Source organism: Indicator indicator, chromosome 6, assembly GCF_027791375.1.
Source record: "Indicator indicator isolate 239-I01 chromosome 6, UM_Iind_1.1, whole genome shotgun sequence".
Lineage (NCBI taxonomy): Eukaryota > Metazoa > Chordata > Aves > Piciformes > Indicatoridae > Indicator > Indicator indicator.
The window spans coordinates 10,037,046-10,055,355 of NC_072015.1; the positions used below are offsets into that span (position 1 = coordinate 10,037,046).

General features: G+C 42.4%; 1 protein-coding gene across 1 annotated transcript in view; it reads right to left on the reverse strand.

The window, feature by feature from the left end:
- JARID2 (jumonji and AT-rich interaction domain containing 2) overlaps positions 1 to 18,310 on the reverse strand; it is a 66,224-nt gene that overhangs the window by 12,827 nt on the left and 35,087 nt on the right. Inside the window, exons 4-10 of the mRNA XM_054381563.1 lie at positions 16,640 to 17,657; positions 12,036 to 12,535; positions 6,991 to 7,083; positions 6,446 to 6,564; positions 6,210 to 6,280; positions 5,285 to 5,399; positions 462 to 567 (exon numbers count right to left, since the gene is read on the reverse strand). Of these exons, the coding sequence (XP_054237538.1) occupies positions 462 to 567; positions 5,285 to 5,399; positions 6,210 to 6,280; positions 6,446 to 6,564; positions 6,991 to 7,083; positions 12,036 to 12,535; positions 16,640 to 17,657 (2,022 nt within the window). The remainder of the gene's footprint in view (positions 1 to 461; positions 568 to 5,284; positions 5,400 to 6,209; positions 6,281 to 6,445; positions 6,565 to 6,990; positions 7,084 to 12,035; positions 12,536 to 16,639; positions 17,658 to 18,310) is intronic.

Sequence of the window (18,310 nt, forward strand, 5' to 3'; positions counted from 1 at the left end):
AATATTAACACGGATAGCTGAGAGAAGTTTTTTTTGTTGTGGGCTCCCAAATTTGTATTTAAATGCACTAATGGAAATTGTTATCCACAAAATAAACAAGGGAGCCAAAAATACTTTTAAATCCTTTGAAGTGTTAGGCTTTTCATATCCATGCTGGCATCATAAAATGTTGATCACATCAGATTAATTGATTACAAAACACATCCTTTGTGAGGTTAAATACATTATGGCCAATATTAAAATTGGAAATCTGCTGCACTGTCACATTTATTTTTATTTTAACATGCAAACCCTGTTAGAAAAATGCTATGTGGGTAAACACTGTGAATGTAGCCAGATTTTAACAGCAGCCTCTGCATCACGGTAGTGTAAGACAAAAACAAAATAAATCTCCCCTCAAAACAGTGTTCTGATTAGCCTTGGGTTCTCAAATGGGAATACTTCTCCCAGTGCTAACCTACCATTACATTACTTTCAAGCATTTCCAGCCCTGGAGTGCCATTGGCTTGCAGCAGGGTATGTACCACATCATCAAGTTTGTTCTCCTCCGCAGCAGGAATGCAATACCTGTAGTTTTGTTAGAGGAAAAGAGAAAGATTTACTGTGGAGTAAATAATGGTCCACAGCCCAGGACATTCATTTAAAAAAAAAAAAATTAAACACAGGCTTTCCCACACAGTTCTTTCGGGTAAAAGATTGAGTATTCTTGGAAACCTGTCTATTTAGACTCAGTCTGAAGGTGTTGACTAGATGCCACGGGACACAAAATCCGCAAAATAGAAATGTGAGAGCTCAGTGCCCTGTAACATCAGAGGAGATAAACCAGCAATGGAATGCTGTTCATTGTAATGGCACCAGAACAGCTTGCATCTTGTGAGCAGCTATATATGTCATCATAAATGGTTGTATTAATTACCTGTGCATCAACCAAAGGAACTTTTTATTTAGTAACATTTTCTGTTCAGAGCAATCAAAAAACCACACATCATCTTTACTGTTACTACCCTAGGTAGCCTAATGCCTTCTTGCCTTGCTTACTAAACAAATCCTGTGTTCCTCCTCTTCCTAGTAACAAAAGAAAGACCAAAAGAGCATTTAAAACTCTGCTGGGTATGTGCCAAGCTGCACATCCTCCTCTCACTTTAGAAGCCAAGGAAGCAGCTGTCCTGTGCTGCCAGCAGTGCTCCCTACAGAGAATTGACAACAGATAAGTAGGAGTCTCAGGTCCTACCTTCACACACCCAGAGAACTGCTATTTTGCTAGATGCAGGGAGGCAATATGGTGACAATTAGACTCTTGGTTGTACCCTGCTGGAAGGGGGTTATGTCTATCCAGAAAGACACCTGTTCCCAAGATCTGGTAGCTGGCACCCTATGACTGCAAACTACGTAGCATAGCTTAATGTGAAACGCAGTGCAAGTCCTGAGATTCCCAAAACTGCCTTGATCTGCTGCTATGCTATGCTTTGTCTGTGACATTACTTTCTTTGCATTTGTTATGCTGAGGCAAGTAAAAAACATTTCCAGATTTATAACTTAGCAGTTCACTTTAAGCAGTAAGACCTCAACCTAGAGCCAAATTTTGCCCCCACACCAGACACACACACAAACACACAAAGCCATTTTTTCACACTTGGCAACACGAGAATAAATAGATCATGATTTTGGGGAAAGGGTGCAGTATTCTTGTCATTCATCAGATCTTGCTGCCTTTTTCATAAAGCCGCCTGCTTGCCTTACGATCTTGTGAGGGTATTTGCTTGCAGCATGCACTATTATTAACGCCATGTGCCTCGCATGGAGTTACCCTGCTCAATGAGTCTGTAGGAGGCTGCACTTCCTGTGACTTGAACATCTTGTTACTGTTCATTGCACTTATGATGACTTTTATTTGTCTTTTTTAACCTTCAAGTCAAGAGCCAGAAAAGATTACAGTATTGACTCTCACACAGCTAACTGTAGCCACAGTAAGGGCTTTAATGAGCTATCTGTCAAGGTGTGCATAGAATCATAGAACCATTTTGGTTGGAAAAGACTTTACAATCATTGACTCTAATCATTATCTAACTCTAACAAGTCTGGTGCTAAGCCGTGTCTCTTAGCACCACATATGTGTCTTTTAAATACCTTCAGGGAAGAGAACTCAGTCACCTCCCTGGGGAGTCTGGTTCAGTGTTTGACAACCCTTGACATAGACTGACTCCTATATCAGCACCTTGCTAAGAAACCCTGGGGTTATAGAGAGGTGAAATGGAAGAATTTCATCTTGGTAAGGATCAAGTCCCAACAGCAACTTTAAATGCATGTAAGCCATATATCAAATACTTTGCAATACCTGTGTTGCTAACACTGACAGCTTCAGAACAGCTCCATGTGTGCAGCATGTAACTCTAGGTACACTGTGGTAACACGTTATAAATGGTAATGACAATGTTTTAAATTCAAACTCAGAAATGGCAGAGCCCACTCTGATTTAGAGTCAGAAAAACAGCTGAAAGACTTGAGCATGCAGTCCCTCACAAGATGGGCTCAGAAAGCATGGCGAAGATGTGTAAAGAAGGGCATCAGAGAAGTGCATGGAACTACCTGACTACTGACAGGACTGAGGGGAATGGAGATCCTTAGCAACTGTGGTGTATGCTGCGATTTCGCTCATTTGCAGTTCTCGATGTACTTACACAACTGGGAAGTGAGCAGCAAATACAGACTTCTGAGTGTCTTGGGCAGAATAAGAAAGATTTTCTTCTCTCTTTTAATGGGCACTAAGAATCCCTCCAGAATAAAAAATAGTTACGTCATTGACTTCTGCCCTGCATGAAAATTCAGTTCTCTCCCATTTACTCTTCAGGAGGTAAAACCTGATTGCAAAGTGACCTGAGCAATATGCAGGAAAATCAAGCACCACTGAGAATTGTACCACAGGGATCTGTCCTCAAACAAGAAGATTTCTGGATGCTAGGTGGACTTTGTAGGACGGAGAACTTTGGTGCCCAGTGGCCTGCTTTGTTATTGTTGAAACAATCATTGCAAGCAATGGCTAGCTGCATTTGAGCCTGTTCAATTCCAAAAGGCACATGTTTTGACAGGCACAGTATGGAGAGTGGCCTCAGAACATAATCAAGGGATTATTTTAGTGCCTTCTGTTTGGAGTTTTCTGTCATTTAAGACTAGACGAATGTCACAGAGAAAAAGAGTCTCAAATAAGGCTGAGGACAACACAGCTTGCTCAGCAATTTTTCCTGCTAGTATGTTGTTAATACAATATTATGGATTCCTGATTCACAAAGGAAGGAAAGGAGCCATGAAATGCCCATGACACAAAGTGACAAACTCCCAGGTCTGCAGCGCAATGCAGCATTTACCTGTACCCTGTGGTATGATCACATATAGAACGTTTTTCCAACTTAAAATATGTAGAGAGAGGAGCTTCTGCTTTAATGGGTTTCCTCTGAAATGTCACATCCTTTTTTTCTGGGCCACATGCTTTCCTAGTGACAGCCGGGTCAGCACCCCAGGCATCAGCAGTAGCTGAAAAAGCTGAGAGTGAGCCACAAGCAGCATCTGGGGGGGCTTTGCAGAGCCAGCAAAACCTTCAGCTTCAACAGGTATGGGCTCCCCAGTTCAAGAGAGACAGGGAACTAGTGGAGAGAAAGTTGAGAGGGTCCTTCTGAAACCCCTGAGGAGTGGGCATCAAGCAGAAGGTGCCAGGCTCTTTTCAGTGGTGCCCAGTGATAGGACAAGGAACAACAGGTACAAGCTGGAACCCAAGAAGTTCCATCTCAACATGAAGAGAAACTTGTTTGCTATGAGGGTAGTGGAGCCTGAAGCAGGCTGCTCAGAGAGGTTGTGGAGCCTCCTTCTCTGGAGACTTTCAAATGTTTTGGATGTTTTGCTGTGTGGCCTGCCCTAGGTGATCCTACCCTGGCAGGGTGGATTGGACTGGATGATCTCTAGAGGTCCCTTCCAAGCCCTAACATTCTGTGACTCTCTGAAATGTTTTTTCTGGTCATGCCTAGGTGTTCAGATACCTCAGTAGCAAGGGTCAGCTAAATCCTGGCTTCCCTTTGTGATGCTTGAAGCACTAACAAGTAGCAGTGGGTCCAGGAAGCAGCTTGTCTGTTACAATCTTTGTATCCCCTGATTTCCTGCTTTTGGCAGGGGGGTTGGACTATATGATCTCTAGAGATCCCTTCCAACCTCTAACGTTCTGTGATTCTGTGAGTTAAAGGTAATGGGCAAAGTACACACTTTACATGTGAATGAAGAACGGCTGACACTGCCACTACCAACACAGGGACTTCTGGATGCAAAAGGGACCCTACAGGCCTCCTCCTATCACACCAAGCAAAGAGGGGAGCTACTGGAACTCTGAAAGGGATCCAGCTTCTCACCTTTGCAGGGGAGAATCATTCAAATAACTTTTCTTCTCCATTTATTGCATTTTCCCTGATCAAGAAACAGTTACATTCCTGATCTATAACTGCCCACAGAAGTTACAGAGGCTCTAGCTCTGGAAGAGTTTAAAGCTAGCCTGGATGGGACCTTGAGCAACCTGATCTAGCAGGAGGTCTCTCTGCCCATGGCAGGGGATTGGAACAAGATGATCTTTAAGGTCCTTTCCAACCCAAACCATTCTAGGATTCTGTGATGATCCTCTTGGGTAATAACATTGATGTCACAGGAACTGGAAGAAAGGCAAGTGACATACCAGCAGCACCTACTTCCCCAGATCCCTCCATCACCTCTTGCACTTCTACTTCCAAGACACTGGAATAATGTGTGTAATCATATTAAAAGTTATCATCATATGATAACGAAAAAAAAAGGTATGGGGAAAAGTACCAGGGACAGGATAAATACAGAATTCATGATACTTTGCATAAAATAAGAAAGCAGTCAGAGCATGGATTCAATCACTTGAGAAGTGGCAATATGGAGCTACCTTGACAAGTGTCTCTGTCAGCCTCAGGAAAGTCTACCTTGACTAGCTGTCATTTGGCCTTCATGGCATGACAGCTTTTCATAGATTAAACCCTACGCCAAGCAGAAACAGTTCATTGCTAAGTAGAACAGAGCATGGAAGATAAAGTGCAACTTTTCTTCCAGGAAAGGGTGTTTCATCACTTAAGTTCATACTGCATTTTCCCATTAAAACTGTAGTCACACTTGCTGGACCTTTTAGGCAAGATTCATTCATGTGGAAGGTACTGCATGAGCTGCTGTTAATAACAGCCTCCAGACAACCATTGCATGAATGCGAAGAAAACAAAACAGGAATACCTACCAAATGCAATCAGCACCAGTGTGTAAGTAGTCTATGTATGGAAGGTGATTTTGGTCTCGAGACCAGCATGAGGTAGAAAAGACCATGCCAATATTTAGCCAAGGAATTGTCACTCCTAAAACAAAGAGATTGAAAATGAGTTTTGAGTAACTGTGCTTTCTAAAAGACAATTTGAGGGGGCATTTCAGTTGAAAATCTTATTCCACCCACAAGCTGACCCTTAAGTCTTCCTACTAGAGTGAATAATTCACAGAGAATAATTTAACAAATTCAGCATTTTCCACTAACAAAATATCTGCCAGTCAATTACAGTGCCCTTGAACATATTTGTTTTCTAATAGCTGTAAAAAAGTTGTTATTCTTTAGAGTATTTACAAATACTCATAATTCAAGCTCAATGTCGTTTAGCAGAGGAGGTTGCTTCATGTTGTTAAGTGTACCTGTTTCCCAGCTGGTTTGCTTAGGCTCAAGCCCTGCAGAAGAGACTGAATTATTCTTTCAGCTAATGTTTCTACCAGTAAATTGCAATGACACATATGCAGCTGCAGCACTCATGAAAATTCAGTTAGAAAACTTGTGCGCTGCATTGCCCAGCGCTGTGGACTATGTTTGCAAGCAGTGAAGTTGCACAGCTCTGTCTTTCATCACCCTGACACAAAGCAAGAACATTGATATGTGGCAACAACAGAAAGGAATAGTACAGGTACAGCTGGGTCCTCCCAGATACACAGTCCCAAATATCCATTAACACTTTATCCACGCATCTGCCTTAGTTTGTTTGTGTAGCTACCTGCTACACACAACTGTGTGTCTACTGGGTCAGGTGGCAAACAGAGGGACTAGAAAGAGAGAGAAGACTTTGGTGACTAGACCACCACATTTAGAGGACACTTGTACTTGTTGGAAACATGGAAAAGAGACTTACCAGGCACAGCACCAAGATGTCGCAGGATGGATCCCGTATTATTAGGAAGGACTGTGAGGTTCCACCCATGCCTGTTCAAGGGGTGACACAGAGGCAGACACGTATCAGTACACATTCCTGGTGCCAGCATCCCCAGCACTAAACTGCCATGCCAGCCTCACATCTCCATCTCTGCTGCTCAGCACAGCAAGGCAGCTGGCACAAGGGGACAGAGCAGGTGGATTTGGTGATTTTACCTTGAAAATGGTTCAGATTTTCCCACAGGAAAGCCACTCCCATGGGTGTTGGTATCTACTTTTCCACAATGTACTGCTACATGGCAATCTTTCTGTTCCACTATCCGCCAATATTCTTGCTGTGGTAAGAGAAAGCAGTAGAGCATTTTTAATTCACTGAACAAAGTATCTCTCATTAAAATACCAACCCCAGAAATTTGCAGAGCTTTCATGACCTCAATGTAATTCAGCATAAAACACTACTTGAATATAAGAATACAAATACTTGAAAAGTACCTATGAACAGAATTTAGATTCTCTTGGCTTCTGTGCTTCAAGCACATGACAGATTAAGACTTTCTTTCTCTCCCTCAGTGTCACTGACACCTTTATTAAAAATGTAAAAAAAATTTAAAAGGAGAATGTCTATCTAACCATTTCTTTCTCTCCCATGCTAGACAAGTCTTAAACTGCTTCTGGTAATGCCTGAATATCATCTATACTAATCCCCCATACTCAATCCCCCCCGAAATGAAAACTGTTACCACCCTTTGTGTTGGCCTCACCTCTACTTCTGCTACTGTTGGCTCCTTTGTGAAGCACATGTTCATGATGTTTCTTGCTGTTCGGTAGAAGGTTGTTAAAGAAACAGACCTACCCTGTGGAAAAGCAAGAGAAAATTAAAAGTGAAAATAAAAAAGGTGTTCTGTTCCCCCTGAGTTCACTCCTTCCCTTACATGCTCCAAACCAGCCACCTTTAAGGCCAACTGGATGTTCCCAGGAACCTACATAAACTGTTGCATGCAGCACAACACTGTGTTTGATAAATGCAGAAGATGGACACAACCCAGCTTTCTGTGAGAGAGTGCAACCTTACCTGCATTTTACAATCAAATCCAAGAGGCGACCAAAGGACCACATGGCTATGCGATTACACACAAAGAGGTCAAAAGGACTTACAAAATTCACAGGACAGTTCAGCATTAAACTAGTATTGTATGTGATAGAAGGGGTCACAAAACGTAGAGTTTACCAAGATCACTGCCATCAGCTGCTTACAGAAACTAATTATCCTCAATTCAATAAAAGCTGTTCAAATGCAAGGAATCAGGACCTGTTATTACAAGGCTGAGAAAAGTAAAACACCGTAGAATTGCCATATGAGTGCACTCTTTCTTGTCACTGCTGCAGAAGCCATACAAGAAGAGGATATAGCCTGGTTTTCTGCCAGTTATACCTCAGTTTCTGGATACCTGCTTTTATGCATACCTATAACACCAGATACTCTGGGAAGCAGCCTGTGAAGGCAGAAGCACGAGAACCCACTGGCCTCTTTCAGCTCAGACACTGTGGTATGCCCAGAGAGGGATACCCCCTATTGCCTTCTCTGCTCCATGGCAGAAGAAACATCCTGGGAAGCTGTGAGCTGGCAGGCATCACGTTAGCTGCTGTGGCCATACTGGTTTGTGAGCATCACTGCAGACAGAGACTAGCATCACACTGCAAATGCTAAGTTTAAATATCTTTGCCTCCATGCCAGATTCTACCACTCCTTCCTCTAACTCCCACCGTGCCCACTGGTTGCCCATCTGAGCAACCACAGACTTAAAAACCCCACATAAATGAATGTTTTATTATTCAGACTATTACTTTTCTAGCTTTTCAATTATGAAACAGATCTGCCAAACCACCTCAGCCTTTTCTTGTGTTTAATTTAAGAACTATGCCCAAGAGTAAACAGAAACAACTATACAAGCAGCTTTTCCCCCAGAGGCCAAGTCTACCACTTTGCCATGCTCCTATGGTTGTAACATTGTCACTTTTTTAATTGAATGCAGCATAATTAGCTGTAACAAAAAGTTTGTGAAACATCCAGGGCCTGGGGCCCTCTGATTCCCATAAACTACAGAGTTGGATGCTCTGTGATACAATAAGCAATTTCCTTCATCTTTTAATGCCCTCATGAATCATTTATTGAGGCAGCCTTTTACAACAAAACCTCTCATAAAACACGGGGCCAGCACCGCCAGTCACACTTGAGCACTGACTTTACTGCTCACAAACCAACATAAGCTTTGCAGCAGCCTCCTTATTTTGGTTACTTGCACAAAAAAAATAAGGACTCGTCTTCCAAGACGAACCATGTCTTACCATTGTTCAGATATGCAGCAAGCATGAAAAAAGAAAGTGGAAAATCTGAACAGTTTAGTCCCTTAATACTGCATATGCCCATTTTTTCTTTATCAAGAACTTGGTATCTTTTTTAGTCTCCTAAAAGTTGTACCACACATTAAATGGTTGAGGTATTTTTGTTGTCTGGTTCTGTTCTTTGGTTGGTTGGTTTAGGTTTTTTTTCTGTCTCAGGGATCTTGTAAAAATTTTCTAATGCCAACTCAGAAAATAATTTTAAATGCTGTAATAGAACATTTTAACCATAATGCAAGGTGAATTGCTGAAAAGTAAAAATACACTTTTCAATGCCCTCAAAAATATCTCAGTAGTTCATCAACTGTCATGGGGACTTCAAGCTACTGAACAGAGTATCTGTTGCTGTGACAATATGACAGAGGAAGGCTAAGGAACAAAATTCCCTGTTTCCTCTCCTGATTCTTTCTGTGGCCTCTGTGTCAGCCACAGGGGGCCAACCCAGAGCATCACCACCACCACCAAGCCTGGAGGGGAAGACACAGAGAAGAACACCACAATGATTATGAATTTTAAACACATTAAAGTAACTGTAAATATGAGCAGAAAACAGATTTCACAACAGACACAGGCAGGAAGGAGGGACTCCTGTTAAGTACTATCCAAAAATGCCCTGTCCCCAGCTGAAGAGACCTCTCAGCATGGGACTTCTCAGACCATTTCATGTGAGGGCTGGCAAAATTGCAGTGGTTGATTTCTCCTACATTCCCCTCTAACATGTTTGATAATAAGCCTTGAGTTTGTGTGGAAGCAAACGCTGTTTTCAGTCAGCTCCAGCAGAGATTTAAAAAATATTTTCAAAGCTAAAATTGAGGAAAGAAGAGTGAAAATGTTGCAGTAGATCCTTCTTGAAGTAAACAGCAGTTTACCTCAGGTACTTGGAAACAATGACATTTTATCAGTCAGGTAAAAAAGCCCTACATGTAGGAGTAACAAAAGCAAGTGCAGCAGCCTGCAGCACACTTAGAAACACAGCAGGCCCTACAACCTGGAAAGGAGTAACACTGGGAGCCCTGGCAGACAGATGAACATGAAGGAGATTTACTCTAACCTTGACACGTGATATGGTGGTAACTGCTCCTGGATGACTGGACACTTCTTTCACTCCAGTGTGAACACATTCTGACAGCAGGAATTACTGTGCAAAATCCCAAATATATGGCTCCTTCATGCTCTGGTGATGATTTTATGGCCTATACTGGTCTATAGCCATATGATCATCATCTATTGGCCTAGCCGTTTATCAAAGGACTGGGTTGGGTTTATTTGTTTGTTTGTTTTTTCTGTGTTTCTATCTTTAACTAGAATTAGTAATGTGCTTTATAAAGGAAACATCACAATCCCATCATCTGTAAAATCTGTAACATGAAGCCCTGTTCTGCTAAACAAATTTCAGATTTTGTTGGAAACACAGGAACAGGTAAAGAACACTTCATCTTTCACAGACACGTGCCCAGGAAGATGACCATCATTCAAGAAAAACAGAGAATGCAGGATTCAAAGGCTTGTTTCATAAAATGCATGAAGTACCCTCTGCTCAAATCTGTAACCAGCACCACCTCACCAGAGCCTTATTAAAAAGCCTAGTGATAAGCTAGAGTCATTTCACAAATCTTGTGGGTTACTCCAGCACATTAAGTTTGTTCTGTAATTTCTTATTTCTCCATCTTGAGTCTTGCTTTGAGTGACATAACCAGTTCTCATGCCTCAATGCTTCTACAGAGTTTTCCTTGAAGCGCTGTGAAAATGAAGCTACCCCTCTCTCTGCACTCAGACTGACCAAGCATCCCCCAGGACACTTTACAACAAGATCTCTCCGGAAACCCACCACGGTCCATCACCTGTGACTGCAGTCCTTTGTCTCAGCACCACAGACAAGTATGGGATGGGATTCAATGCGCAAGCCCCAGTGCCTCAGAAATTGCTGCCACCACAGCATACAACTCAAAGCATTGCTTGAATGGCTTCTGTGTGCTGCAGCTGCTTTAGTGTGTGGGAAGAGCACTGACCTGCAGACTCAGTGATGCTGACCTCTAACAACTTCTACGCCCAGAACAAAAGTATTTGAACCAGGTATTGCTGGACTTATACAGGGTCTGACGCTGTCAGTACTGCCAGTGCTCTTTGGGAAGCAGCTGCAATTTGGGAGAAATCAGCCTTTGGGGTAAAGCCTGGGGCTCAGCAGGCTCAGGCTGGTTATACTGGCTGTACTTCGCTTGCCTGCTTTTTATTTTCGAAGTCTGATTATCATACTTCTCATAAATCCTGATCTTGCTTTCTGAGTTACTTTTTAGCTTCTAAACTTTAACTTGGGACTTGCACTAGAAAAGAAGATGGAGGCATTTCCCCACTAAGTTTGGAACTGGTCACACAGCAGTCAGGGTAAGTTGTATCAGATTTTTCATTTAACATCATTAAGCACAGGATATTAAGCACCAAAATGCCTCTTCACTATTCACAAAAGCTGCTGGCATTAGATAAGCTTCTCTCCAACAGCAGCATAGCAAAAAGATTGCTTTTCAAAGATGAGATTGAGGCCGGAGACCCTGAGTAAAAGATTTTTTGGGCTGACAAATCGTAAGAGGCTGCAAAAGAAACCTGAAGCAAGCTTTTAAAAAAGTCACGGGCTCAAGCAGTCCCTGAACAGCTTAACAATAAGTCACTCTGGGCTATCTGGCTTCCTTTCCTGGTGATGGAAGAGATACTGGAAGAGGAAAAACAGGGTACTCCTTTACTGGGCACAGACACTCGGTGTGCTATTTCCCTCAGAGCACAGCTATGCAATTCAACGTAACTCAAAACTGCACTGTGAGTTGTGGTGCCAAGTCTGGCTCCAGAGTTGGAGACTGCCAAATAAAATACAGTGAAGGAGTCAGCATTCTTTCGGAAATGGATGTACTTGATAGAGGCCTAAGCCTCCATGTGACTGCTGGTGCTTTGCAAGATCTGGCACCACCAATGAAAACAGTCTGCACTTCAGTTTGCCCTTTCTAACTGTAGTAGTATTTCTAGTGATGTGAGTTTTGATGTGGAGCACTACTTCACTCAACAAGAGGCTTGCAAGAAGCAGGAATTAGAAAGCAGAGCATTACTTTAAATGTGACAAGAAAATGAAAATACAAGGAACAACTGTGCAGAGCTATTCAGGGAACCTCTCATAGGAGATGAAGGGAGGAAGAGCCCAGTGCATTTCATTATGAAAATAGCACTGTTCAGCTTTCCCAAACATGGCATGAGAGCATGGCAAATCAGGATAAAGCCACCAGATCACCTGGCTGTGACAGCCACTGGCTGTGTTGCTTCCTTGGGGGTAGCACTACAGCCAAGGAGCTCCCCACCCAGATGCCACCCAGATGGCAGCATCATCAGTTCTGCAAAACAAAATCAGCACAGCCCACCTCGTTACCTTGTATATACACTTGTGTAAGTCACTAAGAACTCCCTCCTCCTCCTCCTCCTCCTCCTTCGTGGTCTCCTTTTCCTGAGCGAAGAGCCGCCGCCTGCCCGTCTTCAGTGGGACGTCAACCTCTTTTAACTTGTTGCGGAAGCCGTTTTTGTGAACCACGCCGTTAATGAGTCCGTTTTTGGGCTCAAAACGGGGCAAGGAATGGAACTTGTAGGCATTCTCCAAATGTCCCTCCAAAGGTCCTTTCCTCTTCTCCAAAATTTCCTTTTCCAGCAAGACCTCCTTCTCCAGTTTCTTGTGCTCCTCAGGGGAGAGGGAGTCATAGGAGAGCAAGTACTGGCAGTAGGCTTCTTGCAGCTTGGCCAGCCTGTCCTGTGCAGTTTTGGGGATGCGCAGCATGTCTGCCAGCTTGTTCCATTTCTTGAGGTCAGTCACTTGCTGCATCCCCCCCATCTCATTGATCAGCTGGACGAAGCAGGCCAGGTCAAGCTCACAGCCTCCTGGGGTCCATGTGTGCCAGGCAGCAGAGCAGGGAAAAGGGAAACACAGGAGCATGTTAGGAAAGTTGTAGGGGTGCTTGTGTCGAGTGCACTACTAAGCTGGGTACATACAGGATGTGCCACTTGTACAGCTCCAGTCACTTGGGCACCAGAGTAGGATTGTCCCTGTCTCATAGGTCTTCTGCTAAAGACAGGGATGCAGCACTGTTTTGGTAATTTAATTAATTCAGCAGATCTTAATTGGCCATTTGCAATAGATTTCCCTATCGTTAAATTTGCTCTTCACAGACTTTCATTCCCATCTCTTCTCAGATTATCCCCAGCTATCTCCTGACATGCGTCTTTCCCTTGGCCACTGTGCAATGACCAGGCACATGAGAGTTACGTAGCCCTTTAAAAGCCCCCACCCTCCCTTCACCCACCACCAATCCCACATCTGGTTTATAGCAGGAAGGAGCGAAACAAATGTCAAAATGGGTGCTGGCAACCAAAAAGACAAGTACCTAACCTTCCTGGAGATGAAACATCCATTATCTAATGTCTACACAACACTCTGAAAACAGTATTTCAAAGAAGCACAGTAACATCATTCATTTCACAGGTAAAAATACCCAAGGGAGGCAGGGAGTTGTTTGGGGTTTGTGCCTGCAACTGCATAAAAGAAATTCTAGACACATTATTCTTCCAGTTTGAGGCTATCCATACTTTATACCCATTATGTTTTTGTATGTTTTAAGATGACTAGCACATTTCACACTCCAGTCAAAAGAATGAAATAAAAAAGGAGGATTATACAAACTGCAGCATAAAAAGCAGCCAAATGGATGAGGAACAATAAAAGAAACATCATAAATACTCTCAAAGCACAGAAATAAATCATCAGGAGAAAGAGTGAAGAAACAGACCGAAGACCACCTACAATTCAACAGGGCACTGCTAAAGGAAAAAGGAGAATTAATATAAAACTTGTGTCAACATCGCTGCCGCCACATTGTCTCTCCTCCTTTTTCTTTGTGAAAAGTAAAAAATCATTATGTCATAGCTGTCTCAGAGCACTTGGAGATGTTATCACATAACAGAGAAGCACAAGAAGCAGTGTTATGCTAAATATTTACTGTCAGATGCACAGCATCTCACCTGCTAGTGCAAGCAGTATTACTTTCTTCAAGCTACCCTATGCTGCACCTCAGATGCTTCACAGCTGATCCAAATTTTCCTTCTTCCCTCTGCTTTCCCCTCTTCCACTACTTAAGCCAATCCAGTGAGGAGGAAGACTCAGCAGTGTAAACCTGCAGGCAGTATTTTGGGATGACAGCAGCTGTGATGGTGGCAAAGCAGTGCCAGATTCTGCTTGCTAATGCTGGGCAAAGGTGTGAAAAAAGAGGAAAGGTTTTGGCTGCAGCCAAAAGCAAGGGTGAGACTTTGAGGACCATACCACAAGGGTGGAGGCAGGGCCATGGTGTAGCAGATTTATCCAATTTAGTCATTTGGAGGGGAGAAGGTTAAAATGGTTAAGTACTGAAGCCTGAGGAACGTTAAACACTACTGGAACAAAACCCAAGTTTGAAAGGTTTTCTTTCTTTCCTCTTTAATCTTCCCCATTAAATAACTTTCAAGCTGGCCTCTACTACAGGATGTACAGGCTGTTACTTTTTTGGTACGGTGTTTTATGTGCATAGTTCACAAATAAACTGAAGGCATCATTCAAAGTATCTTTTCCATCCCAATAGATTCATCAACCTACATGAAGTTGAGTAACACACTCCTAACTTGGAAAGAAGCATGTTTCAGGTTTAACATTATGTGTTCTCCAGTGGGACAAATAGCACACACCCAGCTTGAGGTCCTAGTTTCAACACTGTTTATGAGCTATTGAAAAAATACAATTTTTCTTCCACACCATGGAATGATTGCTCATAAGCACTCGCAATATTAGAGCTTGAGTAGCACACCACTCAACCAGAGCCTCACAGATCTGGCAGATCCTACATAGGGCCAGCTACAGCTAAAATTTACAAAATGATCTCAATTATAATTCCATTTCACACACTCATAACTTTTAGAAGCATTTATATCCCAGGCTGATGTTTTCCAGAATTGACCTAAGTATGCTGCTTAAACTTTCCTTGACAGGCTGAAGGGAAAAAGAAAAAAGAGGAGTTTTAACCCATTTAAGCACCTGTAGCAAAATGGCTTAAACAGGAGACCTGGCACATATACTGCAGAAATAGCATCTAGGTTTACTTTTTTTTCCAGTGGTATTAATTCACTAAGTTAGGAATATTTTTAAATTGCCTAGTGAGCAAGATTATTTAAAATAAATCAAATCTTAAATCTTCAAATATACATTTAATACCAAACACTGGCACTACGCAAGTCATTGGCAAAACTCCCCCTTATTTCAATGGAAATGTGATTTGGCCCTGAAAGGAGAGATGTGTATGGATGTCTGCTTAAGTAAGTGTGGATGTATCACCCCAGACTATTCTGTATCTTTCCTGCTGGAACCAATGGATTTCTCATCTCTGTACACTAATGACTTCCAGCTTCTTTCCCTCATTTTGCTTTTAATTTTAAACATAAGATAGGTAGGAAATTAATTGCATAAAGGATTCATAGGATACAAATTTTGTAAGACATCATTGTTTGCTCTGGTTATATGGCACCCAGCAGAACAGAATCCTTGCCTATTAATTAGGCTCTTTGGTGCTTAAATAGTATAAATAATTAACAGTAATGCCGTCTTACTGCCGATTTAAGGTATTTCATTAAAAAGTTAACATTGTTCCGAGAGCATTAATCGAGCTGTCTTGCACATTTTCTCCCTTCTCTTGCCAACGTAAATTTAATTCATTATTTTTCTCTATTAACATATAACCATTGCATACATTAGGCACACTAAATGTTCACTTATTGCTGCTTGACTGATTTTAATTTTCAGACTTCCTTGAACATTTGTGCATGGCTATTGCAACAGAGAGCTAACTCTCATTCATCCTCCTTAAATTCTGTCATTTCTCTGTAGTGCCCTGAGTCGGTTTACCATAAACTCTGCAATCTCCTTGTGTGCTTTTATGCTTTCTCACTTATTTTCCATATGTGATACAAAAGTTTGAAAATGAGGGGGAACTTTTAAGCAGAAAAGTGTGTCCTTTAATCCAACTTGCGTGGATAGCTGCCTCTGATGGGATAATGCCTCAAAGGCAAAATTCTAGCCTGAAGTTGCAACATGAGGTCCTGCCAACTTCAAAAACAAAGGAAAGGGCTAACAAAAATTAAACCCACAAGTCTGTTACTATGTCATTGCTGCAAAGGCAGTAAAGATTGAGGTGGGTCATTCAATAGTTCATTTGTATGCTGTTGTTGTCATGTTTTTACAAACTGTTGTCACATTTTTGTCACATGTCATATTTGACAGCAGACCATAAACCACGGATTCTGTTAAATAAGTGATTCTCACTCAGGCATTAGCCCTGGCAGACACCTGCTGGGAGAAATAATGAAACCTCCATTTTGCAATCAACCACATTTTACTGCCTATTCTTGACACTTAATGGTTGTTAAATGTCAGCAGGTCACTGCAAATTTGTGATTTTAAGTGTTTGAGTACCCAAATAGAAGTCAGTTCTGCTACATTTTCTTTCCCCCATGGTTAAATGCTTTTCAAGGAAGGGGGAAATATTATTTGTATTAAAGCTTGGCAGCACTGAAACCTGTTTGGAAAACATCTTTGGAAAGGTCAAAAAAAATACTCTGAAGTGACATTTAAACCGAGGCTATCAATATCCATAGTTGTACTACCTATAAAAAATAAACAGAAGAGCAAGGAGAAGATCCTGAAATCTGGAGATTGACACCCCCACATAGCATTTTTTTCTGTGGGTGAAATAAAGAGCTGGTAAGAGGAAAGTGGCAATATAAAGTCTCCCTGGAAAGCTCTCCAGCAACCTACCTGCATCATGCCTGACCAAGGGATAAAGAGAGATTCAGAGCTCTGCAGTGTTAATTGAACAGGGGTTTGATTAAGAATAAAGACAAACAGAGCACAAAGTTGTATACGGACACTATACATTGGCAAGAGCCCAATGAAACCACAGCCCTTACCTATAAGTGGGAGTTCGTCCATGGTAATGCCCTGAGATTTGAGGTGCTTCTTGATGCAGGCCAGCCGCTGCACGTTGGGTCCCCAGCGCCTGCCTAGCTTGTGTATGTGCTGAATCTGGGTCACAAACCGCATTTCATCATTTAGCTTGCACTCAGGTCTCCAGTCTGGAGGAGGAATCACCCTGCACATCCCATACTTCTCTACCTGAGCTCGGACTGACTCAATGTATATCAGTGGGTCATGAAATTCCTTGGTGGAGGGCCTAAGGATGGGAATCTCCCCCAGCATCCCCCACCCAGACTTACTACTGCCCTTTTCGTGCTTTCCCATTGAGTCTTGTGGCTTGTGCAAGGACTCCGCTTGAGAGGTAGAACGATTTTCACAGGAGGCATTTTCAGTTTTGCCATGTGCTTGTTTCCCTGGCGTACTCTTTCCAGCAGTGGCTCTTTTCGGCCTATTTCTTTCTAAATTCTTCTCGGGCACTTCCTTTTTAAGATGTCCATTCAGCAAAGGCTTTTCTATGGCTGCCTTTTTGCTGGCAGCTTCTGTCAAGTTGACGGCCCCTTTCATTCGCTTGGTGGGCGACTGTATCTTGTCTATGTGATTCATCTCTTCCAGCCTCCTCTTCGAGTTGCGCAGCCCCTCCCTCAACTGTCTCCCCACCTCCTTAGTGCATGTCTTTTGGTTCAACTTGCCATTGACTTTTACACCATTAACAGCGGTATTGTTAGACTTGGATGCTCCAAGGGATAGCACCTGTTTGCGGGTTTTTGCATTGCTACTTTCTATTTTCCCTGAGATTGTGTGGTTGACAGGTGAACTGGGTTTGTGGTGATTTAGTTTGGTTTCCTTGACCAGTTCTTTCTTGGCTTTGGTGTATGTGACAGTTCCCTTTGTCACTGTTGCAGTGTACTTCACAGTTTTGGACGGTGAAGGTCTGACTTCTCTCATCTTTTTGGCACTGGCTACATTTGCACTCGGAGATGACATTCGAGTGATCCCATTGACTTTAGAAACCTGCAATGCCAGGAGTGTTGCAGGGGGAGCAAAAGGAAGGAAACAGAAAACAGAAAAGTAAATTAATAATGCTACCACTCAGCCATGGCATCCCAGTTGCTGGATGACTGTACTCTGCAGTTCTGACTCTCAACCCTTCCTACAATCTTCACATAATGGCTTTCACCCAGGCAAGAGGAGGGACTGGGTATTTGTAATAAACAAATACAGCAGAAATATTTATCTAGAAAAATTAATCAAAAAGTCCCCAGAAAGCAAATCTTGCTTTCAGAGGGTATGAAACTGATAGCACTAAGAAGGGTGAGGTCCCTTGCTTACCTTACTCCCTTCTTATCTACCAAGAAGCTTGTTACTGTATGGCAAAAAGAAACACCCCCAGTATCTCCTTTTCTGGTCCTCAAACACTCTCCCCACCCAACTTCTCTTAAGTGCACATACAGTTTATTACTACTTAGCAGACAAACTAGGCAGTTACTAGCAAACTGCTCTAACTGGAATGGGCACGTTTTGCAAAGAAACCCCATACACTGAGATTCAAACCAACCTCCTGTCTATACATACATACATACAAAAAGAAATACTGAATACATTATGCACCCAAAAGATCAGGATGGCCATGGAGGATCCAGTCTGTCACATATGTTAAATCTGGG